The sequence below is a fragment of the Corythoichthys intestinalis genome, chromosome 16 (genome assembly GCF_030265065.1).
Source record: "Corythoichthys intestinalis isolate RoL2023-P3 chromosome 16, ASM3026506v1, whole genome shotgun sequence".
NCBI classification, from domain to species: domain Eukaryota; kingdom Metazoa; phylum Chordata; class Actinopteri; order Syngnathiformes; family Syngnathidae; genus Corythoichthys; species Corythoichthys intestinalis.
The window spans coordinates 15,015,950-15,042,088 of NC_080410.1; the positions used below are offsets into that span (position 1 = coordinate 15,015,950).

Genomic DNA, 26,139 nt, shown 5'->3' on the forward strand with positions numbered 1-26,139 from the left:
ATGCTTTCATATGTTGAGGTACCACTGTATAATTATATTTTTATTATTTAACTATTAATAAGTATACTATTTTTAATATTTTATATACAGTAAATGGATTTATAAATCAATGCAATGTCAATAAAAGCTCAATGAATGTTATTAAAATGAATAAAAACAGAAATACACCCCCAAATAACACTCCAAAGTAGATTTTTTTTTTAATTTGTTCAGAGTATTTAACTCATAGTGTGCCATAGACGGCACGAGACGTCCAATCCATTTTGACTACCAGTCAAGTCATGTCTAGCACCATCAATGACAGTGAGTTAAATGAGTGACCTGTAAGGGTTAAAAAAAAAAAAAAAAAAAAAAAGAAAAAAAGAAATCGTGTATGAAAGGAATGAATTCACTAGCCAGACATCTTTAAAACAATTTTATATATGGTATCATGGCAATATAACAAAAAAAAAGATGTCAGATGTTTTGAAATTTACAGAATTTGTTTGACATTTGCCAATATACATTTCATTACAAAAAGAGACAATTCGTATATGAAAATATATTGTATTATAGCATATATCATATTACAAAACACTGTTCAATAATATAGCCATAAAATGGCTAAGAGAAGAGTGATTAATAGAAAAAAAATAACTAAAGTTGGGTTATTGAAACTAAAACAGGCCCTTCACTTATTTTCCAATACTGTATTATGAACTGTTTCGTGCATAGGATAGGTCGAAAGGGGAGTGTGCTCTGGTCGAAGTGGGTTATCTGTACTTGTATATAAATTATTTTCTCATTTTATTTATTCTGAAATTTGTCAATAGTGTGACATCACAGCTGTTAGTGGAAAATGTTTTGCAGGCCTCTCAAGATGATCATCTGATGGTTGGGGTGGGGGGTGGCAGAGAAAGTTTACTGAGCTGAGATCCTGGCAAGAATATAAGACAAACAAGCACGAAGATCATCCTCAACAGAATCAGTCTGTACAAAAATTGAAATCCTTGGACCCCAAACAACTTCCGGTTCACATAACGTAAAATTAAGTAATATAACAACTTTAATCTCGTACTTTTTTCTCCCGATTTTACTTCAATCTCCTATTATTATGCCCAAATCAGTTTTGTGTTCACGTAAACCTTACGTCACCAAAGTTGAAGTCTATGAAACCAAACCACTTCCGTTTCTCGCAACAAAACAATTTTAATGTCGTTATATTACGTTTTTAATTTTGTATTATTACAATATATGATTTAATTCTCCTAACATTAAATCATAATTTAAACTCTTTTTTTCTGCCCCTTGTTCTTCTCTCTTTCTTGTTGCGACTTCTGGCTTTTCAGTGATTTATGTAACTCATTAACAGCACTACCGAAAGCTAAACCTGAACCAGCGGCTAACAAAGCTAATCCCATACATAATGCTACTGGTCCGCCTACCGCAGATCCCTGCGAAATCGCGAAACGTCCAGCTGCTGAAACTAAACCACCACTAGTGCTACATATCGTAGAGGCAACTTCGGGGACGTTGCGGACGGGTCCTGTCTTAGCCTTGAAGGCTTTCTTGGCCTTTTGAAACATTGAATTGGTGTAAACCCTGCCTCCAACCATTTTTAGCATGTGGTCCACCTTTGACATGAGTTTTTTAACCTGTGTCCTGTCACTGGATTTTTCATTGTTAAACACATGGTACCTGCGCCCACACCGTTCAATAAGTTCCCTAAGGGCAGGAGGAGCCTTTTTCAGTTGTTCTTCAAAATTTGTATTCTCAAGATGATCCCCTCTGGTAAAAAGAACTATTGTGTAATATTTAACGGCATCATCTCCAAAAAGGTTGGCCAGATGGATGGCAGCCTTCTCTTCATTTTCTGTAAAACGCCCAAACGGTACAACCAAGAGAAAAGCATGGGGTTCACACTGTAATGAATCCATACATTTGGCTATTTCTTCATAAATCTGATCCTCAGTGAGGTTAGTGTCCCCAAAGCCTGGCATATCTAGCACCTTCACCTTTCTCTTCTGGCCATGATCCTCTGCAAGGTCAGCTTTTCCAGAAGCCAATTCCTTGGTCACTGAGCTGAAACTCTGCTTTGACACAAAGCATTCCCTGCCCAGGATGGTGTTTCCAGACGCACTCTTGCCCGCTCCTGTATTCCCGACAAGAAACAGCCTGCGTTCGTCAAGCCACGTGACCTTCGAGTCCTGCTCCATATCAACTGGCACCTCTCCTCTCACTGATGAAAAAGCTGCACACAACACTTATTATAGTGAGCCATCATGCTCATTGTAGATGTTACCAAACTTCAATCATTCTTTAACTTTTCAGGTTTTTTTATGCAGCTGGTAAAACAGAAATAAAATCTGAAAAATATATATGTTGAGGTCGTTGCAGCTCAATGTTGCATTCGTAGGAAGAATTGACGGAGAATAACTTGTCGTTTAGCCAAAACTTGGCGTGTTTAATTTCCACTGACATGCGGATACATCCTCATAATTACAGTGGCCTAATATTTGGTGCCATGTGTGAATATCATAACATGCATTGCACTTGTCAGACTCACCATTTGTATGCCAAAAGTACAGCTTGCCAAACACATGAATATTGAATTTCGTGCCGTCTTTGGTTATCAGTGCGTCTTCACCTTCTTTGAAAAGTACCGTGGCTCCACTGCTTTCACCGAAAATATGTCTTGTGGGTACGATGGTATGAAGAGTGCGTTTCTGAGTGTTGCCTTGCGCTGCTGTCCTCTGCTGTCAATCAGGTAGCACTCTGCATCTCCTCTTTTTAGTGCGACTCCACTGCACCGTGTACCATCTGCCAACTCGACGCTGTGGTTTTCTGGTTTGAACGTCTCCTGGAAGCTTTTCAACTTGATCTCGTCAGTGATGATATGAGATGTCGCGCCCGTGTCCACCATCAGACCTCGTTCCCGGATGCTGTGTGTATCCTGCCGCCTGGTGTCGAGCTGTCCATCTCTCACCTTGAATGCGAAGTCAGGATCTCCATCTTCAGCAATTTTTCTTGCTCTGTCCGGTTTTTCCTTGCGGCTGCAAGTGGTGTCTTTGTGCGTGTCCGTTTTGCACCGACTACACCATGTCTTTTGTCGACATTATTTTGCACGGTGGCCTTTGATCCCACATTTGAAGCACACCAACTCTGTGTCGTCTTTGATCCGGTCACGAGCGTTTGCTTTTGTGGCTTGCTTTGAAGCTCTTGCTTGAGTCTTCATCTCTCTGTCGCTTGATTCTGCTGCATTTAATTTTTCCTTTTCTTCAAAACTTCGGGGTTTGGTTTTGACTCCTGCGAATGTCATGTTCTCATCAGTATGCGCCACATGAATTGTAAATGGCTTGTAACTTTCTGGCAGCCCCTTCAAGACCATTGCGATAAGTAGACCATCTCCCAATGTTTCACCTGCATTTCGCAATGCTGTGATGGCGGTCTCAGCTCTTATTATGTAGTTCACTGTGCTTTCTTCTTTTCCCTTTTGAAGAGATGTTAGCGTGGTGTACAAGTTTATAATCCTGGGTTTTCCCTTCCCAGCATAATATTCTCTTAATATTTTCAGAGCTTTTCTTCCGTCATTTGGCGCATCTCTCATTATTAACGAGAGGCTTTTATCATCAAGAAGTTGTATCATTTCAGCATACGCGTCCGCATTTTTCATTTCATCCTACCAGCGCTGTGTTCTTTAGCCCGATTAGATGAAAATGTCCCAACATTTTAGTTTCCCAGAGTTCATATTTAGCTTTATCTCCGTCAAATGCCAGTCGAGGTAACCTACTTGTTCTTCGTGTCTCCATGTTGCTTGTTAGCTTTTTCCGCTAATCAGCAGTCCGTGAGCACGCTGTCCTTCGTGACACCACAGGTGTCAAACCGATTCCAGAAAGGGCCTAGTGGGTGCAGGTTTGCTTTCCAACCAATGAAGAGGACACCTTTTCACCAATTAGATCTTTTACATGTGTAATCAGTTAAACTTTGTCAGGTGCTGCTTGTTTCAGCAGGAAGTTCATTGGTTAAGCTCTCTGCGCGTTATCGGTTGGAACAAAATCCAGCACCCACTAGGCCCTTTCTGGAATCAGTTTGACACCTGTGTTCTACACGGTGGAAACTGACTTTACCTTCGAATGACTCCTGGGCCCATAACCTGTTGAGGTGGTTGCAGCTCAACGTTGCATTCGTAGGAAGAATTGACGGAGAATAAGTTGTCTTTTAGCCAAAACTTGACGTGTTTAATTTCCATCGACATGCGGATACATCCTCTCTCATTGCTGTCTTCACAGGCAATCCCACAAATCAAAGTAATCAAAGTCAAACACAAACAAGTAATAAACGTAGCACTTTAGACAATTATGTCCCATCCTGCCATCTTGTGGCGAAAAGATAATATGTCAATAATAACAAGCAATAGGAACATTATTTCAACATCAAGTGAGGACACATTTATGAATTTAAAACATTTCCTCCACCATTTCTCTCAACAATATATTTCAGGTTTGATGCTGTGTGTGGGAGGTGGAGGTGTATCAATTTTTGTATTATATATACATATATATATATACATATATATATATACTGTATAATACAAAATATAACAAAGAATCAAAAGAAAATTGGAAATTTAATTACAAATTGAAAATGAGAAAAAAGGTTCAATCTAGAGTTAAAATTAAAAATGAGAAATTACTAAATTATATTTTCAATCGTATTAGATTTTATTTTTAAAATATATATTCAAATGTACTTGCTATAATTTTTTTTTTTAATTCTAAGATGAATTTTTTTTTTTTTTCATTTTTGCTATAGCATTTAATTGAATTTTCTATATTTTGTATTTTTCTATTTTTAGTATTCTGTAATTATATATTCCTCTAATGGTTTATGTGCATTTGTTAAATGTAATTTCAGGCATCACGGGGTTCAACACAAATAAAAAACTACCAAAAAAAACAGTATTCATGAGGTCTTGTTCTCAACAATGAAACACACATGAAAATCTCTCACCTCTTGGCAAAATTTGCCATTTTGAAGTCAAGAAGGGTGACCTACGTGAATTGTGTGGATCCGATGAGAACATTTTTAAGGGGGTGGGGGGCGTGTCGGGTTCGGGAGATTTTTTTAATGTCGGACGCTTGGTATGCAAGCGGGGAAAGCAGCACAAAGCCAAAAAAAAGCGCACCAGAGTGGCGAAAACAACTTATTTCAACGAAACAAAGGAGGGTACACTGTTGTGTCCTGTGTCTTCAATGCCAAGCTTGGCTGCACGTCGGCCGTGAATGAACACCTAAAGCGCCGTCACCCACTTGTAATTTTGCAAAAAGACGGGAGACAATTGCAAGCTAGCAGATTGTAAGTTCATCTAACTAACTAACGACATGTTTTATTGAAGTTGCTAAGCCTGTCATGATATGCAATGAATCCATTTATCGCACGGTAAATAAAAATGAGGGGTGGTAATTTTCACGGCTGCGTTTTATCGTCGCGTGCGTGTGTGCATACATCTATGCGTGCGTGTACACGTGTGTGTTGATGTCATATGAGACTCCAGTTCCTTTGACAGATGTTTATTGGTCATCAACATGCCATAGAATTAAAGTTCAGACATACAAAATAAGGAAACACATCTATATTAAACACTGTAAACTTTAGCATTTCTACATTGAGGCTAATGGGGAAAAAAACAACATACTTTAGCCTGCTATAAAACATTGGCAGTCTTCTCCAAAACGCAAACTTGCGGTTAAAAGGTGCCAATTCAAACATGAAAAATCGCTTGTTAACAGCATTTCCAAACGAAAAAAAAAGTATACTGACACCACACGCAATGACGAAAAGAGAAGTGCACTTTTTTGCGGAGTGTAAAGCTTATTGTTAGCGGTTTAGCTAATTTACGTCCAATGAATATTTCAAAATAAAAGCATGTCATGTTCGTCATATAAATAACGATTTCTGGAGTTAATCCCACATACTTAAGAATTCAGACATACCTGTTAAGTTGTAGAAATTGCAAATAGGGAGATTTCTGTTTGCCAACCCCGATGACGCGCGCGCACGCGCGACAATCACTAAGACAAAATGCAACCATTTTTTTTTCAAGTTCATTTTGGTCACAACACTTGTGTAAAAATTAACTACACTGTCAAAGAACCTCTTTTTGGTGGCATCAGAGATAGTCTTCAACTTGCTCCATGTATTGTCTGGCATCATGTGATACTGCTATGTTGCCTGTGTCATGCCAGTTCTCCTTGTTCATGTAATCAACATCTAGGATATCCTCAGCTTTCCTGATCACATCCATTTGCACAAATTTGGACATCAGCTTCCTCAGCAGCCTCTTCATCTCATCAACCATCACTCCAATTAGGGTTTCGTCAGACTAAATCAGCAACATTAATTGCATCATTTAGAAAATTAATCATATTTGTTTTTAAAAGTATCTTTGTCATGGCAGTTTTTTAATTGAATTGTAACTTAGAATTGAAACTTTATATTTTTTGTTTCAGCACAGTAATAATGATATAATGTAATAAAGTGTATAGTATACACTTTAGCTTTAGCATAATAGCGAATCTAAATGATTAAACTTCAAGTAAGTAACGATATGCTTTCTCACTTAAATTCATATATTGTGGGGGTAGGACTGCAGTGGTTTAATATTCCATGATGTTTGATCCATGAAAACACAGGGTAAAGCAGCGACTTCTTCCTCGTCATCGTTCTCCCATCATTAGCTCTAATGCTGTTAGCATTAGGCTAGTTAGCTATCGCTGGCAGGTAAGACTTACGGCAATTACGTTGACGAACGTCGTTTTTCCCGAATACTGGAGGCCGACCAGGGTCAGCTCCATCTCTTCCTTCCAAAATAAAGACTTGAACCAGTCTAAAAGCCGGTTTATTAGTGGCAGCATCTTGGGAAGTCGGTGGTGCTTCGCCTCTTCCCTCCCTGTCAGATGTTTGGTTGGGCGTTTCCTGCTCTGAAGGGGAGGGAGGGCAGGGAAGTCGGAGACGGCCAGGCTATTCGTTGTTGGTCACTTTCCGAATCGGGCCGAATGGTATCGTTACAAAACGGTGACAAACAAAAACGTAAAAAAAAAAAAAAAATTGACATTTTTGGAAAATCGGGAGATTTGGCTTTCTAATCGTGAGGCGTGAGCATTGGGGTCAAAATCGGGAGTCTCCCGACCAAATCGTGAAACTTAACAGGTCTGTTCAGATTCTACAGTAAGAATAGCTTTAAAATGACACCCTTTATAAACAAATCTGATTGCCAATGACTATAATACTATTATATATAGTTGTATACTATAATATTCATGATTTTTTTAAGAATTGTTTTGAATAATGTTGGAAAGGCGAAGTCAGTGTTCTGAATCTGTTTACTCTTTTGGACTAGTTAATGCTATCAGCATTTGACCTCATTGTTTATTTGTGATTTATTATTGTTATTTCGTGTTTATTTGTGCTTCAATAAAGAATTTAAGTGTTCCAAAATGTTTTTGTGAATTAATAAGTGCCATCAAGAATTTCATTGCTAAATTAGTAAAAAAAAAAAAGTGGGCGGGGGGGATTATTAGACTAGTCGACCAATCGTAAAAATAGTCGGCTGACTAATCGGGAGACAATTAGTCGTTTGGGACAGCCCTAGTTGTACAGTGTACCGGAACAAATTTCCTCCACACCCTCACCTTTCTAACCCCAGACCCATTTTCATGCCTGGACTGGGGCAATGTGAGACATTTTTTACATTTGCTCTCCTACAAGCAAGCTAAACCAACAAATCAGTAATGTTTAGATATTTGCCATTAATTGTGGATGTTTCCTAGCTATGGAAATTACTAAATAATAAAAAAATTAAAAAATACTATACTATACTATACTATTATTACTAAATAATGTACTCAGGATGCATAGTATGGAAAATATAACTAGTTAATTAAAAAAAAAAAAAAAAAAAAGTGGTACCGTCTTACTTTACCCCATTTAAAGTGCAAACTGAGAGGGAGTAGGAAAATTAAACGGATAAAGTGAACTATTGAGGGGTAAACTGATTGTTAATTTTTCGTCTTAAAATCATAAAGGCAAATGTTTTGTATGTTAGAATCCTAACAGGTAACTTGACAATAAGACAATTCGGAATGAATGTCAGAATAGTTACTGTATCCTTGGGGTTTGGTCGATTAAACATTTTTTAAACACTTGAACGCAACTCAAGATCTACTACACCATAATAGACCCTACTCACGTGACGTCACAGCCACGCCCACGCGCCATGTTGTCCGTATACTCGTCATGTTAATGCATTAGCGCTTCGTAAATTCCTCCTATTATGGCGTGTTTTTCTGCTCGTTAAAATTAATAATCAAAATGGTGAAGTCGTGTGTGGCGGTCGGTTGCAAAAACAGAGAAGACAGACGGAGAGACTTGAAGTTTTACCGTATTCCGAGAGACCCGGAGAGGAGAGCGAGATTGACTGCTGCAATTCGACGAGAAAACTGGGCTCCAAACGACTACCACAGATTATGTAGTAGTCATTTTATATCTGGTAAGATGCATTTAATATATATTTAGAGGGTTTTGGGCTGACAACCACAATTAAGATCATTGCTAGGCTAATCACCGACAACATACACTCAGACGTTGTGAATGAACTACCTGAAAATATATAATTATAAGGGGATAATAAGACAGTTGTCATACAATTAATTTACAATTTCACTATTGAGGTCAAAAGCCCCAAAAATAAATTCAACTAGGGACAATCTGGAGTAGTGCTATCGCACTTCATATTTATTACATATTATATATATATGTAGTGAGAGTGCTATCGCTAAACCATATAAACATTAAAACCCCTAGCTCCATTGACAAATGACATGAAATACATTAGACTTGACAGTGGATGTTAGCAAGAACAAAAGATTTTGAATTGAAAATTTCGTAACTCACCTTCCCGAGCACAAGATTCCTGCCGAATTTTCGTGTACGAGTACCTGTTTCACCCAACCAGCAACGTAGCATTTATAAGCCTCCAAGCTCTTAAAGTTTTTCAAACTTTCGTGAGAATAGGCTGATTTTGTGTGGACAAGGTAGTTGTAAATATCAGGGTAGCAGATGTCAGGCAAAGACGGCGAAGACAGCAGGTCGAAAAACATCGATTTAGGCATCAAATATGGATCTGGCGAATGGATAAACTGAAGCTTTTCCACATAACACATTTTATGCAACGCATCCAATGAGTTTACGGCATCAGATAACACCGGGGCTTCCATTAATTGCTCTATAACTTTCATTCATTCATTCATTTTCCATGCCGCTTTTCCTCACGAGGGTCACGGAGGTGCTGGAGCCTATCCCAGCCAACTACGGGCAGTAGGCAGGGGACACCCTGAACTGGTTGCCAGCCAATCACAGGGCACAAGGAGACATACAACCATTCACGCACACACTCATACCTACGGACAATTTAGAGTGTTCAATCAGCCTACCATGCATGTTTTTGGGATGTGGGAGGAAACCGGAGTTCCCGGAGGAAACCCACGCAGAGAACATGCAAACTCCACACAGGAAGGCCAAAGCCCGGGATTGAACCCTTGATCTCAGAACTGTGAGGCAGATGTGCTAACCACTAAGCCACCGTGCCGCCTGCTCTATAACTTGCATGACTAATTGAAAACAATGAGAATAGGTCTAAAAAATACGGACAATATGACGGCCGGATACAGCGACACGTCAATTTGTGACGTAGGTGAGTAGGGTCTATTGGGGGCTAGGGCGTAGGTTTGCATAGGGACGGTCGGGACAAATCACTACCAACTTTTCAGGATGCTCAAATTGTCCCCACCAACTTTTAAGAAACCTTTTTTGATTATACAATGTGTTCAGTTATATAGGTCATTTAGATCGTCTTCCCATATGTTGTAACGATTGAATTGACCCTACCATTATTGAAGAGTATGTAGCGGCAAAGGGGGTGTGAGACATCAATAGAACCGTTATGTGCCAAGATAACAAATATTGATAAAGTTAACAAAAAAATCAATCACATTAAAGAGCAATTATCGAAAATAGATCGAAAATGACGAACATTTCCGAAAGTGTTCCGGAAACAGCTGAAGGTGGCGGAGACGTCACGACAAGTGATTGACAGTCGAGGCGGAGCCAGGTGCCATTGTTTTTTAACGACGGGAGAGTAGCGTTGGGGTTTGTTTGACCAAAACATCACAAAAATGGCTCAAAACTGCTGTGCTATGTGGTGTACAAATAGTTATTTATCGGAATATAGTATCCATGAGTTCCTGAACGCGAAAAAAAAAAGCTGGACTACACAGACAATGGGTAAAGTTCGTCCGTGCAAAGAGGGCTAATTTTCTAGACGCAGCCTCCGGCACGCTTTTCTGTGGTGCGCATTTTCCACCTGAAAGCTTCTCGAACTATGGACAAGAGAAATCGTGTTTTGCTAAAAGATTGCTGCTCAAAGGCGATGCGGTGCCGACCATACAGGTGCAGCCACCTAAATGTCCCGAGATATCAAGAAAGAGGACGATGACTGGTAAAGGAGGCTAAAGCTAAGCAAAGGAGGGGAGCAGCCAAGCTCGAAATGGCCAGAGTGAGTACTCTTTTATAATTAAAAAAAAATGTCACGCATTGGATACAGGACTGGACACATGTATAAATTATCGTTCGTAAAATATATAGAACAAATCCTCTGATCCCATTCATATTTGTGTCTGTTGGCAGAGCGAAAAGCTATGATAGCGCAATAAATGATAATTATTCTATGCATTCCTTTATTTTGCAGCCACGGTGTATCAGCTTCACAAAAAGAAATGCAAAACAAATCATTGGTGTTTCCCACATGATCTGCTGCCGATGTTTCATCAGTGTCATTGCTCCCCTCAATGACCGTTTCATCACGCTGCATTGGCGTTCGTTTGGGCTCAAATTGGTAACGTAAAACACCGATTAAAGCTTCGTAACTCTCCTCGTCACCATTAGATGAACATTCGTTACGTCCTTCTATGTCGGATTCGTCGCTGAAACTAGAAACGAAATTGTCTGCCATCATCGCCGCCATTCAATATTAAAGCACTGAGCCTTTTTCTTGTTGAAGAAACACCCCTCACTGTCAATTCTGAATTCTCTTTTATTGACAACGAGGGGTGTTTCTTCATGAGGGAACCTGGAATATGTGCAGGACGATCACAATGCATCAGCATAAACAGCTCAAAACACCCCTAATTCTCCCCTCACTAGAAGAAATGATATTGATGCAGACAGGCGCTGCCCCCCTAGTGGCCGGTGGCACTCTCTTCACTTGTCGTGAGGTTACGCACACAATCTGCCAGATCTCGGGCGCCGGTCGTTTTAGCTTGACAATCGTGCCAAATTTCTCTCATTTTCTTGTGTGTAATTACACGAAGTGGCATGATATGAATACAAAAGGCATGCGTTTATGGATAAATGATGGAATATTAACATTTTCCCAGGGCACTACATACCCTTTAAGTGAATTATTTTCATTATGTTCGGATTTATATTTACCCCTTTTTCACTTGGCGAATGAGCTAATCCATGTTTTTTTCCTCAAACGCACGTTTGATTGGCTGATGACTTGACCCCCTACCCCCCATCCCCTCCGCACACACGCGCACGTTCCCACAGTACAGAATTATCTACTTGACATCATGTCAAGTAGATAATTCTGTCAATGACATGTCTACATGCCGCCTCCTCCACCCGCTTCGAATCACTGCGGTGAACTGAGCCGCGTTTTGTTCAAGCCAGCCGCACTTTCTTTTCTGTTGCGTTTCTCTTTCAGGTTTTACCGCACAATGACAGATGGCGTACGTGCCGAAACTTTCTTCTAGAAGCAGAAAACATTACCGTGATGTCACATGGAAGAATAGTTCGGTAACAGATGCTGTTGCTTGTCGCACCTGAAAATGCGGGTTCGAATTCCGCTTGAGGCCTTTGAAATATCTTATTTTTCTCAATAAAAAAAAGAATGATGGCTCAATAAAAAAAAAAGAATGATGGCTGCCTGATAAATAAAAACACTGTTAAAATAAAAAGTTTGAAATCAAGCATGCATTTTCTGTACGTGTATCAAGTATATTGACAGATCGAATTCAATTTGTGGTAGGATTTAACGAAACAGATGGAAAATGTGTAGCTGTCTGAATGAAAAAAAAGAAAAATTCAGAAACAGCAAGAACAGGACTACAAATGTACACTGATAATGAACAAAAAGGTCAAATGACCTCACAGCTACTTAAGTTTTAATCAAGTAAATCTATTAAAAACCTATACATAAAAAAAGGGAAAACTAAGAGGTGTGCCTTGAACTCCAAGTAAAGTATGTCAACCCTGCACTGGTTTGGGGTCAAAAGGTCAAATGGCCTAGGAGCTATTGAAGTTTGAAGCTAGTCTATCAATTTAAAAAATCATTAAAAACTTGGTGTTCAAGGCACACCTCTTCGTTTTCCAATTTATCCCTCCAAAAAATTTTTATGATTTTTTAATTGATTGACTAGCTTCAAACTTCAATAGCTCCTAGGCCATTTGATCTTTTGACCCCAAACCAGTGCAGGGTTGACATACTTTACTTGGAGTTCAAGGCACACCTCTTAGTTTTCCCTTTTTTTTTATGTATAGGTTTTTAATAGATTTACTTGATTAAAACTTAAGTAGCTGTGAGGTCATTTGACCTTTTTGTTCATTATCAGTGTACATTTGTAGTCCTGTTCTTGCTGTTTCTGAATTTTTCTTTTTTTTCATTCAGACAGCTACACATTTTCCATCTGTTTCGTTAAATCCTACCACAAATTGAATACGATCTGTCAATATACTTGATACAAGTACAGAAAATGCATGCTTGATTTTAAACTTTTTATTTTAACAGTGTTTTTATTTATCAGGCAGCCATCATTCTTTTTTTTTTTATTGAGCCATCATTCTTTTTTTTATTGAGAAAAAATAAAATAATTCAAAGGCCTCAAGCGGAATTCGAACCCGCATTCTCAGGTGCGACAGACGACCGCTTGTGTTAACGAGGTATTCGTCCATATGACGTCACTGTAATGTTTTCTGCTACTAGAAGAATGTTTCGGCACGTACGCCATCTGTCACTGTGCGGTAAAATCTGAAAGAGAAACGCAACAGAAAAGAAAGCTGCTGGCTTGAACAAAACGCGGCTCAGTTCACCGTAGTTTCGACGAACTGAAGAGGAGGGATATAAGAAGTCTTTTCGGCCAGCAGCCACTGTGGTCTGTAAGTAGTGAGTAATGTAAAAGTCATTCTTGTGCAGGTGGAACACTTGCCACTAATTTTGCGACTGAAAGTCGGACCGGCAGCACAGTTTAGCATTACCATTACATTACTATGAACTTGCTAACCTTAGTAGGAAGCTGCTTAGGAGAAGTGTCCTTCTGTATGTGTTTTCTACTGTGTTAATGTTAATTAAACTGTGAGAAATATAGTGAACACGACTCAGCTGTAAGAAATGTAGTGAACCAAGGTTTACCTCCTTCTCCCCAGTTTTCATTTTTATTTTGCGTATGTGGTCTTAAAGCAGCCAAAAGGAGCTTTCATTTTTTTGTTGAGTTTGGCTGTGCTTGTGGACAAGTCAGGGAAACACAAACATAAATCATGTTAGTGTTTCCCTGACTAAGAGGTTTTTTTGTTTGTTATACCACTAAAAACTGTCTAATTTTAAAAATGGTATTAAAAAAAATTATAGTGGTACAAATGTTATTTTTGGGGCATTCCTGAATAATTAAGAGATGATTAACAAGTTGTGTATGTTAATATAATTTGTGTTAAAATAATGCTATTTAAATTTGCTAATAAAATCCAGACATTTATTCTTGAAGTTTTCAAAATGTTGCTTTAGTAGTTTTTGAAAACAAAGGTTTGAATGGAACGGTGTATCACCTGAAACAATATATATGCACTGCAAAGACACACCTCCTTTATTCAGTCTAAATGTACTAGAAATACTGTACGTAAAATGATCTGTCAGTGCTTCAAGTAAATTTTACTCAGATTTCTAATAAGAAAAATAGCTAGCTGAAAATAATCTGAGCAGATTTATTTTAAGCAAAAAGTTTGTATTTTTAATCTTAAAAAGACTTGTTTGTCAGAAATGTTCTTAATTCAATAATACAACTAGCTAACAATAGCACCAACATATTCATAGTTAGTGTAGGCATTCAATGTATTTTTTGTGCTTCTTCTGTCTCTCTCTCCTTCTTCTGTTCCCCCATAACCCATTCCTTTTAGCTGGTTTCTCCTAATAAATGACGTATGTTGAATGATCACAATGGGAGTATGTCATACTCCCATGTAATTTATTAAAACTGTTCAGACCTATGGGACACTCAGATCTCCATTCTCCATGTCAAGCAGCTGAACAGGACAGGTTAAAGAAAAAAAATGTTCTGAATTCAAGAAGAAATATTGTTCAAAACATTATTTGAAAGCATTTTTTTCTTGATTTGTGTGAAAAATGAACGACTTTTAGATGTACAGGCTTATAAAGAACAAATGATAATATTTACTAACAGTAAGTGGAAGAATCTGATGCATTAATCTGTAACTATCCTTTAAAACTCAAAACAAGATGAAAATTATTCGACTAGATTTAAGAAAAATTATCAGATTAGGACGTTATCCTGTAAATTTGCAGTGTGAAAGTTATTATAGGTCAATACAGATTTATTTTGCATCAATCATCTGCAGCGGCCCGATGCTCTCTCATCGAACGTGATTTTGTTGTCATATCTGTGTGTCATTAACTATTTAAACTCAGTATTCCTGTAGCCTGTCAATTATTTTGGTTCTTACTGGACAGAAATGTAGCCCTGACCGTGTCACTCAGTCTATTTAGTCTTATTAATGTCCCGTCCCCAGCAAAATGTGTACATGCAGATTATGCTATTATTTCGTCCCTACCAACATTGAGACCAAACCTACGTCCTTGATAGGGGGTGTTGTCTCGCATTCACCCTACGTCTCACATTAACCCACTCTCCCCTACTGTGAGGCATCAATTTTGCGAAACAAGAGGAAGACGGTCTTGCTTAAATATTTCTCTAAGAGACATAGCGTTAATCTCTACAAAAAATTCCACTTGTCACTCCAAGTTTAACTTTACTGTAAAACTGATAAACAAACTATGAAAGATTGAAAGAAAACATTTTTCACATTTAAAATTTTTGGGGTCACACACCTATTCTTACATTAAAAGTCCCGGTGACAGAAATAGAAATGAGTTGAAATAGATTAAAACAGTTGAAAAGGCGTTACCCAGGTCTTGATTAGAAATTGTAATTAGTTTCGGTTTACATCAGTCACGTTTTATACAAGATAAAAAGCGTTTAAAAAAAAAAATTTTTTTTTTCATAATTTCTTTTTCCACAATCGCCTTTTTATTTCACAATGTCGTTTTTCAGCACAATGAAGCCTGTGCTGTCAATCAAATACATAGGGTGTAGTATACATATAAACATTGTATACTGTATATACCGGTATACACACTATATGTATTTATACACACAATAAAAATAAATCAAAATATTTTGAAAAATGCCCCCCCCCCCCCCCCAAAAATGGAAAATTTAAATATATTAGAAAGATTAAAAAAGACACAGAAGAAAATCAGAAATTTGATTACAAAAATTTGGGGGGGGGGGGGGCCGTTAAATTAAGGTAAATAAAACATTTTTTAAAAGGAGGAAATTTTTACTCAATTATATTTTTTAATTGCATCATTTTTTTTTTTTACTACATATTTTTAATTGTACCTGCTTTATTTTTATAGGTGTTCATTTTTTGGGCTTTTTAAGATTTTTTTTTTTTTTTTTTTTTTTTTAGCATTTTCTCATTTTTGCTATATTATTATTTAATAGAATTTTCTTTATTTAGTATTTTTGTATTCATACTATTTTTCTGTACTTATCTATTCCTCTAATGGTTTATATGTATTTGTTAAATGTAAATTCAGGCATCACGGGGTTCAACACAAATAAACTAATGAAAAAAGATCTAAAGTATTCATTAGGGCCTTTTCTCAACAATGGTTAAGAAATGGGAGAGAATTGTACTGTGTGACATCAATTTTGGGAAAAAAGAGGAAGACGGTCTTGCTTACATATTTCTCCAATAGACTGTGTGCTCTTGTTTTGGACTTTTTCCACTTGTCACTCAATTTGAACTTCACTGTAAAAGATACATAAAATGACAACGATTTAAAGATTTTTTTTAACATTTTTAATTTTTGGGGTCATAGTGACCTAGCAACAATTACATTAAAAGTCACCGCGACAGATATGGACATGAGTTGAATTCCATTAAAATAGTTGTAAAGGCTTTACCCAGGTCTTGGTGGTCGACAAATGTCAGGTTTGGTACCAGGTAGATCTTCTGTGCTTCTGTTGTAGTTTTTGTCCCTCTCTTTTCATCCTGTACGAACAACCCCGCCTACAAAGTGACGGTCGTGACGTTTACCATTATTGAACACTTTCATTGAAGACTTTATTGTTTTATGACAGCTCAGAGGTGATTCACTGTGAGAAGTAGCGAATTTTTTAAAAAATGTTGTTTGCATGCCCAAATCCATCATCTATATCCATATATACTAGACCTGAACGATATATCGTTTAAACATCGCCATCGCGATGTGCGCATGCGCAATAGTCCCATCGCAAGGACGTGCGATAGTTTTTTCATTTCATTTTTTTAAATCCACAAACGTTTGTTTTGAGCAAGGAGCGAGAAAGAGAGTGCAGTCTCTCATTCTCTCCAGCTCGCAGTCATCGGCTCCTCCCCCTCCCCTGCTAGAGCGGAGTGGAGGGAGGGAGGAGGGGCCGAACAGCAGAGCGGAGGGAGGAGGGGCCGTTTTCAAAGTGAAAGCAAGCAACACGTTGAATAGGGAAGACTGTCTCCAAAAGGAGTTTTGGAAGTATTTTGGCTATCGACAAGAATATAAGGAACAAAAAACAGCCCTGTTGACAGTGCCTCGCCATGGTTGCCTCAACAAGAAGTAATCCGTCGAACATGTGGGACCATTTAAAACGCAGGTATCTATGCATTCCTGCTACGAGCTTCCCATCAGAGGCTTTTTAGTACAGGTGGGAACATTGTTACGTGCCAACGTTGTTGTCTCAAGCCTGCAATGGTGGATAAACTAGTAGTCTTGGCCAAAAACCTATGAGACCCAGTTGAGAATTGCTGAGCAAGGAAGGTGGACGATATGCAGACAAATACATAAATTTGGGAGTTAAAATGGTTCTGTTATTCATCAGTTATTTGCTGTTATTCAGTTCAATTATTTACAAGTTCAATTGAGTTTCTGTTTCTTTTATATTTAAATTAACTGTAAATCGTATTTTTCAAATAACTATAGTACAGCTGCACATAAAGTTTTGATACTTAATATTTTTTAAATATTTTTACAACTTTGTTGCAGTTTTGCAGTTCTATATTGTTATATTTTGTGTAAACAACTCAGGGGACTAATGCACTTGCACTTTTATTTGACAGATTTAATATTTAAGTTCAAATATGTTGACAACTTTATTGTTTTACTGAGGTTCTTATTTATTGTTATAGTTTGTGAACAACTCTTATTTGTCATATTTAATATTTTTGTTCAAATATGTTTACAACTTTGTTGTTATTTTACCGAAGTTGTTATTTATTGTTATATTTTGTCAAAAACTCAGGGGACGAATGCACCTGCTCTTTTATTTGTCATTTAATGTATTTGCTGCTGTTGAAGTGTCAAATATTGTGTTCAAGAAATTATCTATTTTGTGCAGACATGGCTTCCTGGATCCCTTCATAATAATACAGCAATCTTAATCATTCACAAATGAAACCGTATTATATGAATACACTGTGGTCACGGTGTGTCATGCAAAGTATTTCCAAACAGCTATTCAAGTCATCTAGTGAATATTTATTTAAAATTATTATTATTATTATTTTTTTTTTACTATCGCAATATAATATCGCAATATATTGCACACCTAAAAAAAATCGCAACAATAGTTTTTTCCAATATCGTTCAGGCCTAATATATACTGTAACTTTGATTTTAACTTGATTTCAATATTGATGTATTTTTTGCGAATTAGGTTGCAGTGCGGCGGCACGGTGGCTTAGTGGTTAGCACATCTGCCTCACAGTTCTGAGATCAAGGGTTCAATCCCGGGCTTCGGCCTTCCTGTGTGGAGTTTGCATGTTCTCCCCGTGCCTGCGTGGGTTTCCTCTGGGAACTCCGGTTTCCTCCTCACATCCCAAAAACATGCATGGTAGGCTGATTGAACACTCTAAATTGTCCGTAGGTATGAGTGTGTGCGTGAATGGTTGTATGTCTCCTTATGCCCTGTGATTGGCTGGCAACCAGTTCAGGGTGTCCCCTGCCTACTGCCCGTAGTTGGCTGGGATAGGCTCCAGCACCTCCGCGACCCTCGTGAGGAAAAGCGGCATGGAAAATGAATGAATGAAAAGGTTGCAGTGCACTCACGTAAACATGGCCTTCGTGTGGATGTAGCAGGGAAATTTTCAGCCTTCATCTCGTTTTCTTTTGCATTCTGCCATCATCAACAGTTTTTCACAATTGTTAACACACAAAAAGCTAAACTTTAGCTCAATTTGCACAACCTTAAAGTGCATATGACAACAGAAAGCATGTTTATTTCATATTACACACGGTATTTTATGCCCCTGAATGAAATGGACTGCTTGGATGTGTGTGGAAGCGATGGATATATACGTATATTCAACTTTTTGAATCCCGCACCATGAAAATGAATGACTTCCGGCTAGAGTTTCAGGTTGAGAAGAAGGCGATTGTGACGTCGGTCAATGAGATCATCTCCACTATACAGCCATACCATTGTGCGAAGAAGGACCGCGGATTCAGCTGATTTTGCGGATTAATTTTTTTATTTTTCGCGTCACACCAGCCCAATGTGCTGCAGGCTTTTGTTGCGACACAATGGAGAGCGGTGTGAGCCTTTTTGGGTTTCCTAAAGATCCTATTCACCACGAACAATGGGCAAAACAAGTCTGACAATTGTGGGACCATTAGACAGACTGAAGTGAGCAAGGCGATGAAGTCAGGAGCGTCCGTGCTCGGAGAGCCCCCTGCTCTCGTCTCCGGTTCTCGATTGTGTCGAGACTTCCACCCCCGCGGCCCTGCTCGCGTGCCCGCCTAGAGAGTGCTATACTCAGCATGGGCACTAGGCTGTATTGGCACCATGGAAAAAGTGCTTAGAAAATGGATTTCGTTCCACTGAAATGGATCTACATGATCTCTGCATTGTAATTTACATACGTTGCTAATTACTACCAAAAAAAAAGTTCTACTCACGGTTTCCAGTCATTTTTTAGTAATTAGCTTTTTCGTGTCAGTCTTTTTTTCCCCCGTGGCGCAGTGATATTGATACGGCGGAGTCGTATCGTCAGTGTGTGAAGCCATTTTAGGTCACGTGCACCAATAGGAGACGAGGACTGTTGCTATGCGCTTCGAAAACAAACAATATGGTGGCGACCGTGTCAAGCTACGACACGAGCGAAGATGAACCAAAGATAAGAAAACCGCATTCGGAATTTAGTCAAAAGGCATCGAAACGATGCTATATGCATCTCTCAACTGTCCAAGGGCGAAAAAGGGCAGGAATTTGGAAAAAACGTGCAGAGCCCGCGTGGTTGCGTCAGACAATGGCTTTCTCTCCAGGCTCCGTCGAAGGATCTTGCTGAAAATGCGTCGCCTGGGATTTTTAACGACATTCACTACAGGTAAGCCACACACACGCCTTTTGTTGTGAATAACTATGGGAGTTGTGGGCTTCTGGTCAGATCACATATGAAGTTAAGACTTGCAATGTGAGTTCTGGGCTGTAGCGGTCATTATTATGATGTTAGATTGTTAACTTTGAGCAAAAAGTTTAGATTGACAAATAACATAGTATTTAGTCTGTTTAACCGTAGTTCCAAAAACCTATTTGATAATTTTATTCAGGAAAAAATGGCAGAATAGACAAGCCTATATAATTTGGATTGGAAGATTATGTAAATATGATATGAATGAAACAGTTCTCACATGGTTTATGTGTGTGTGCGTGTTTTTCAGAACTGAAACATTCTTCACTGACAGCTACAACTTCTTCTGTGAGACCGTCGTCCATTAAAAGATTAGAGTTGACCAGGAAGTGCTGCGAATGGACAAGCTTGTGGAAATATGGCTTTATTGGGACCATGGAAAAAGTGCTTAGAAAATGGATTTTTTCAAAGACAATACCCTCCTAACTTAGTCACCAGCCAGAAATGTATCTTGATGTGAATACACAAAAATACAGATCTAGTGTTGCTGTTTTTGCTTGTTTTAAGTGTTATATTAATTCTGGCAACACAAAATCTTTATCAAATGTCATAAACACATCTACCAAACATTTGAAACAAGTATTGGTGCCTTAGTATACACATAGGTGAATTCAGAATGAGAAATGTAGCTAATTTCTTGAAGGAAACACTTCAACATTAATGATTTGCACCCAGCACAATGACATATATATTGAATTAAGCTAAAGGCTTATGTCTCATATTAAAAATATCACAACCTACTATGCAATGAAATATATAAAATAAAAAATGCACGCCATGATCATAAATAGCTGAAAATCAACCTAATTGCTACCACACCCTCCTAAATGTGAATCATGGCAAAAATGGAATAAGACAAAAAAATTAAAGGGTGATCAAAAATATAATGTGCCAAAATCATAAGGTGATACTTAAAAAATGAAAGACATCACAAGTATTGGTGCCTTAGTATACACATAGGTGAATTCAGAATGAGAAATGTAGCTAATTTCTTGAAGGAAACACTTCAACATTAATGATTTGCACCCAGCACAATGAAATATATATTGAATTAAGCTAAAGGCCTATGTGTCATATTAAAAATATCACAACCTACTATGCAATGAAATATATAAAATAAAAAATGCACGCCATGATCATAAATAGCCGAAAATCAACCCAATTGCTACCACACCCTCCTAAATGTGAATCATGGCAAAAATGGAATAAGACAAAAAAATTAAAGGGTGATCAAAAATATAATGTGCCAAAATCATAAGGTGATACTTAAAAAATGAAAGACATCACAAAAGAAGTGATGGACACGTGTTGAAGATAACTTCCAAGTTTTATTTCATGTTTCACAAGTGCTCAAATGTGAGCACACCCAGCAGCACGGACAAAATCAAGCCACGATGAGAATTCCTCTCAAACGTGTGCATGTCGCAGTTATTGTCTTGATTGCAACTGTTGTTCGATATTTCACATCATCAGTACTTGCTGGACGTGTTGGTATGTTAAAGACAAAGTTCGTTATCCATCTTTATGGCACATAACGTATGTTATACACTAAGTGTATGTTCCACCACTTTCAGCGAATATTGATGACATGAAAGATTACATAACAGACGCAATCAACGCGGGAGGGAGGAATTCTCATGTCAACTTGATGTTGTCCATGCTGCTGGTGATGGCCATATTTGAGTACTATGAAAACATGAAATTAAACTTAGTTACTTCCTACATCTGTCCAAGGTAGTTTTTTTTTTTTTTTTTTTTAATGTTTTTCGTTTTTGACATGGCATTTTGATTTTGGCACAGCCTTTTTTAATCACACTGTATATACACAAAAGGTTGGAATCATTCAAGTATGGTACTGTTGGTACACATTTATTTAAACATGGAAGTATCTCATACTATAGAAATACACATTATTACACATACAAATATTGAAAAACGAATTTTAAAAAAATAGAAATAAAAGAATAGTAAAACTGTACATGACAACATTACTCCTCAAAATCGCTTTACTCAAGTCATCCAAGTGTCTTCTGTTTCTTTGGAAACATTCTCACATGCTTGGCACCGATATAAATCAGTACAAGAAAGTTTTGCAGACATACAGGAACATCTTCCCATGTCACAATTGGTTGCCTTTCAACTACAGTTGACTACTTGCAAAACAGTATCGGGCAGGATTTTTAGTCATCCATGTCACTGCCAACTGCCCATCCTCAATGTCCCACCCATTCCCAATGGGTGAAGGGGCACACATTTTAACTGTCAGACAACGTTTCATAATTGCTGCTTGATAGTCTGCTGTCCTGCAATGTTGGTATAGAGCATCAGTTTTGGGGGGAATAGAATGTTCTGGCAAGACTGACGAGGCCATACAGAAAGATCTGCATTTGGCATCATTTTTGGCACATGACTGGCAAAACAGGTGGCACACGTATTTACACAACGTGTTAAATGTTTGTAGGTCAAGTTTAAAACTGCTGCCCAGCTTTGCAAACCCAGTCAGGTATTCTTTTTTATGACGTGCAAAAGAAAAGGGTTTTTTGCCTTTGCCATGAAAGGCACAAGCAGAGTCACAACCTGTGAATGTATGGATGCCAATGAGTGCTGAACACACACTAGTGCCAGGAGCTGCAGAGACCTTAGAGATGTCAGTCCTCGTTCTGTTGCCTCCTCCTGTGAAAAAATGCAATTTACACTGTAAATCTATCTGCAGACTTACAGCAATCACTGCCACGTCAGTATCAGGGCTTTTATTGACTACAGCTTGATGTTCTTGAGCCAAAAGGTTTATTTAGCCATTGTCACCCATAACAGGTATGCAATAAAAAGTTCTACTGGATTCACTTTCGACACACTGTACCCTATATGCATTTTATAACAAAGTGGTATTGATATCTGGGCTAAAAAATGGTATCGTTACGACACTAGTTTAAATAAGAATTTTTTTAGCATAAGTTAATAACAATTAACCTTGTAGTAAAGGCGTGCGTGTGGCTTACCTGTAGTGAATGTTGTTAAAAATCCCAGTCGACGCATTTTCAGCAAGATCCTTCGACGGAGCCTGGAGAGAAAGCCATTGTCTGACGCAACCACGCGGGCTCTGCACGTTTTTTCCAAATTCCTGCCCTTTTTCGCCCTTGGACAGTTGAGAGATGCATATAGCATTGTTTCGATGCCTTTTGACTAAATTCCGAATGCGGTTTTCTTATCTTTATCTTCACTCGTGTTGTAGCTTGGCACGGTCGCCGCCATATTGTTTGTTTTCAAAGCGCATAGCAACAGTCCTCGTCTCCTATTGGTGCACGTGACCTAAAATGGCTTCACACACTGACGATACGACTCCGCCGTATCAATATCACTGCGCCACGGGGGAAAAAAAGACCGACACGAAAATACTAATTACTAAAAAAATGACTGGAAACCGTGAGTAGAACTTTTTTTTTGGTAGTAATTAGCAACGTATGTAAATTACAATGCAGAGGTCACGTAGATCCATTTCAGTGGAACGAACCAACACAATTTTGGCTCAGCCAATACAGCCTACACGGGCAGCCACACGCTCCGACGTCAACCAGTTTGTCCACCGAGAATGCGCTATTTTTGGCGTTCTGTCCCCTGCCACGTCCCCAGCGACGAGCATTCCCGCCGGACACCCGCTGACATTGCTCTGGGTCCGGGGGGAATGTCTGCCGGGGCCGCAATAGGGGAACGACGACCCGAAACTTGCTCGCCGCCGGGGGTTGGCCGATCGATGAAGGCAATCACCTGCGCTGCTGTGTGTAACATGATTTGGGGTAGTTTTATGTGATTTTTTTGTGTTCGAAAGGCGGGGAAGAGACTTGGAAGAGCCGCTCGTTTCCCCTCCTTTTTTTGTTTATGCTCTTTCCTCCATCTCAGTCCCGGCAGGGAAATGACAAGAGCCGGACTAACGCCGGTGGCATAAAATACCGTTCGGAGGAATTAAGAAGTCAACAGTTTTGACCATGATGCAGTAATATAGCCCTGTCAGAGTGAATAAATGCATTTTTAATATTTCATATTCCATTTAGCATAGGACTGTTATTTGTCATGACTATGCAATTTGTATAGCAATCAGGGAAAAAATACTTATATACAAAGAAAATCCTGTAAAAAGTCATCAGCCTCGTGTTTGTTGTCTCAGTTGCCTTTTTCTCATTCTGAATCTTCATCCTCCTCCAAATACGACTCAAGCACATATGGCTGTATATCACGTACTTCCCTAGATCGACAATATCGTTTGAAAAATCGACACTTGAACCAGAATCGCTGAAAAATGTGTCCTCCTTCATTGGGCTCAATGCTAAATCCGTTGAAATCGCTCATTCTCTGACGTCATCACCAAGATGGAGGCGCCACAGTTTTATAATGACAGGAGGAGCTAAACAGCAGATTTAAAGATGCATTTCTCTTCAACTGTGCTTTGCCAAATTGTTGTATTTTGTTGAATCGGCTCAAAATATGTTTTCAATTCATATAATAATGCTATAATATATTATGCTATAAGTGCTTTAACTTCACATAGGGGAGACTGGGGCAATGCGAAACATTTTTTACATTTGCTCTCCTCCAAGCAAGATGAAACAACAAACCAGTAAATTTTGCATATATCCCATTAATCTAAGATGTTTTCTAGCAATGGAAATTGTCAGATCGTACTCAGGATCAATTGTATTGAAAATATAACTAGTTAAAAAAACTGGTATTGTCTCTTACTTGACCCCATCTAAAGTGCAAACTGAGACAGACTAGAAAAATTAAAGGAGAAAAGTGAACCAATGAGGGATAAAGTGATTCACTTACTTTTTCCATCTTAATATTAAAAATCATAACAGCAAATGTTGTGAAAGGTAGAATCCTTACAGGTAGCTTGACAACAAGACAATTCAGAATGAATGTCAGAGTAGTAACAGCATTCTGTTCAGTAAAACTGTGTGCTCACAGTAGTTCTAATTTGCAGGACTGAAAGACAACCTCACAGCAGGGGTAAAAGACGTGTTTTCACACCAGACCAGGAGACCCTTACTGTGGACATGGTTCATGAAAATAATGCAATTACCCCAATACAAATTGAACAGAAGATCCTACCAGATAATGCAGGTTTCAATATGATCCACACAAGCCACACAAGGTGGTTGGACACACACTTTGAAGGCTTGGCGCACCTCGTTACATCTCTAGTTTTCCACCATCCTTTCTTGCCTCCCCGTTTTACTCTGCGTTTGGGTTCACCACGCTCCCGCTACATAAATAAGATAGGGCCATTCCGAAGTTCACCAATCCAATGTTTGCATGGATGCAAAGGATTTTACTTTTACTTTCTGTTCACATCAGTCACATGTTATATGTGCAAATAAATTTAACGAATTCTTTGTGATGGTTGGGCCTAAATTAGCTGAAAACATTCCCTCTGTAACAGGCTATAGGCACCCTTACCCTAAACTAAAATCCATGTTTTTGGAACCAGTTCAGGTCGTTGAGGTTAAGAACTTACGTAATTACGCAGTGTGCTAACAAAGAATCGACTGACCTAAATGAAATTGATATGAAACTTATTAAAAACATCCATAATGAAATACTACTCCCCATAACCCATATTTTCAATAAATCTTTTGAGACAAGCGTCTTCCCTGATGAAATGAAAATTGCGAAAGTTGTCCCAATTTTCAAAGGCGGGAACTCACATGAGTTCAACAACTATAGACCCATCTCTATCCTGCCTCAACTAGCTAAAATCCTCGAAAAACTCTTCAACAACAGACTGGACAAATTCATAATCAAGCATCATTTATTACATGATAGCCAATACGGGTTTAGAAAAAACCACTCCATTGCGCAGGCCCTAGCAGAGTTTGTAGAAATCCTCATAGATGCTATTGACCTAAAACAATACTCAGTGGGAATTTTCCTGGACCTAAAAAAAGCCTTTGATACTGTTAACCACGATATCTTACTGGACAAACTAGAGAGACTTGGAATTCGAGGCATCGTTCTAAATTGGGTAAAGAGCTACCCACATAACCGATCGCAATGTAATAATAATAATAATACATTTTATTTCTAGAGCGTTTTTCAAAACACGCAAAGACACTTCACAAGAGACATGGAATCATAGTACGATAAAAAGGTATTAAAAGGATAAAAAATTAAAAGCACAATAAAAAGATGTAAAAATATAACAGCTAGGGGTTATGGTGGGTAAGAAAGAGTGAACAGGTGTGTTTTCAGTCTAGATTTGAAAAGTGA

At 38.4% G+C, this 26,139-nt stretch overlaps 3 protein-coding genes across 5 annotated transcripts in view; 1 reads left to right on the plus strand and 2 right to left on the minus strand.

The window, feature by feature from the left end:
• Positions 1-461: 461 nt before the first annotated feature.
• LOC130904483 (GTPase IMAP family member 4-like) lies at positions 462-16,408 on the minus strand. 2 transcript variants are annotated; one of them, XM_057817262.1, is made up of 3 exons: positions 16,359-16,408; positions 16,136-16,203; positions 462-2,230 (listed from the first exon to the last, which is right to left on the minus strand). In XM_057817262.1, the coding sequence occupies exon 3, from the start codon at positions 2,193-2,195 to the stop codon at positions 1,266-1,268; it is 930 nt and encodes a 309-aa protein (XP_057673245.1). In that variant the 5' UTR covers positions 2,196-2,230; positions 16,136-16,203; positions 16,359-16,408; the 3' UTR covers positions 462-1,265. The 2 variants fall into 2 exon arrangements, with proteins under 2 accessions (XP_057673245.1, XP_057673244.1); XM_057817261.1 differs by lacking the exons at positions 16,136-16,203; positions 16,359-16,408 and adding an exon at positions 4,107-4,267.
• LOC130904487 (ADP-ribosylation factor-like protein 8) lies at positions 5,930-7,187 on the minus strand. Its single transcript, XM_057817272.1, has 2 exons — positions 6,771-7,187; positions 5,930-6,361 (listed from the first exon to the last, which is right to left on the minus strand). Exons 1-2 carry the CDS (start codon positions 6,891-6,893, stop codon positions 6,149-6,151), a joined length of 336 nt encoding a protein of 111 aa, XP_057673255.1. The 5' UTR covers positions 6,894-7,187; the 3' UTR covers positions 5,930-6,148.
• Positions 13,163-26,139, plus strand: part of LOC130904481 (GTPase IMAP family member 4-like) — a 48,935-nt gene continuing 35,958 nt past the window's right edge. For both annotated transcript variants that reach the window (XM_057817258.1, XM_057817259.1), the window contains exon 1: positions 13,163-13,254. The gene's annotated coding sequence lies outside the window, so the exon portion shown is untranslated. The remainder of the gene's footprint in view (positions 13,255-26,139) is intronic.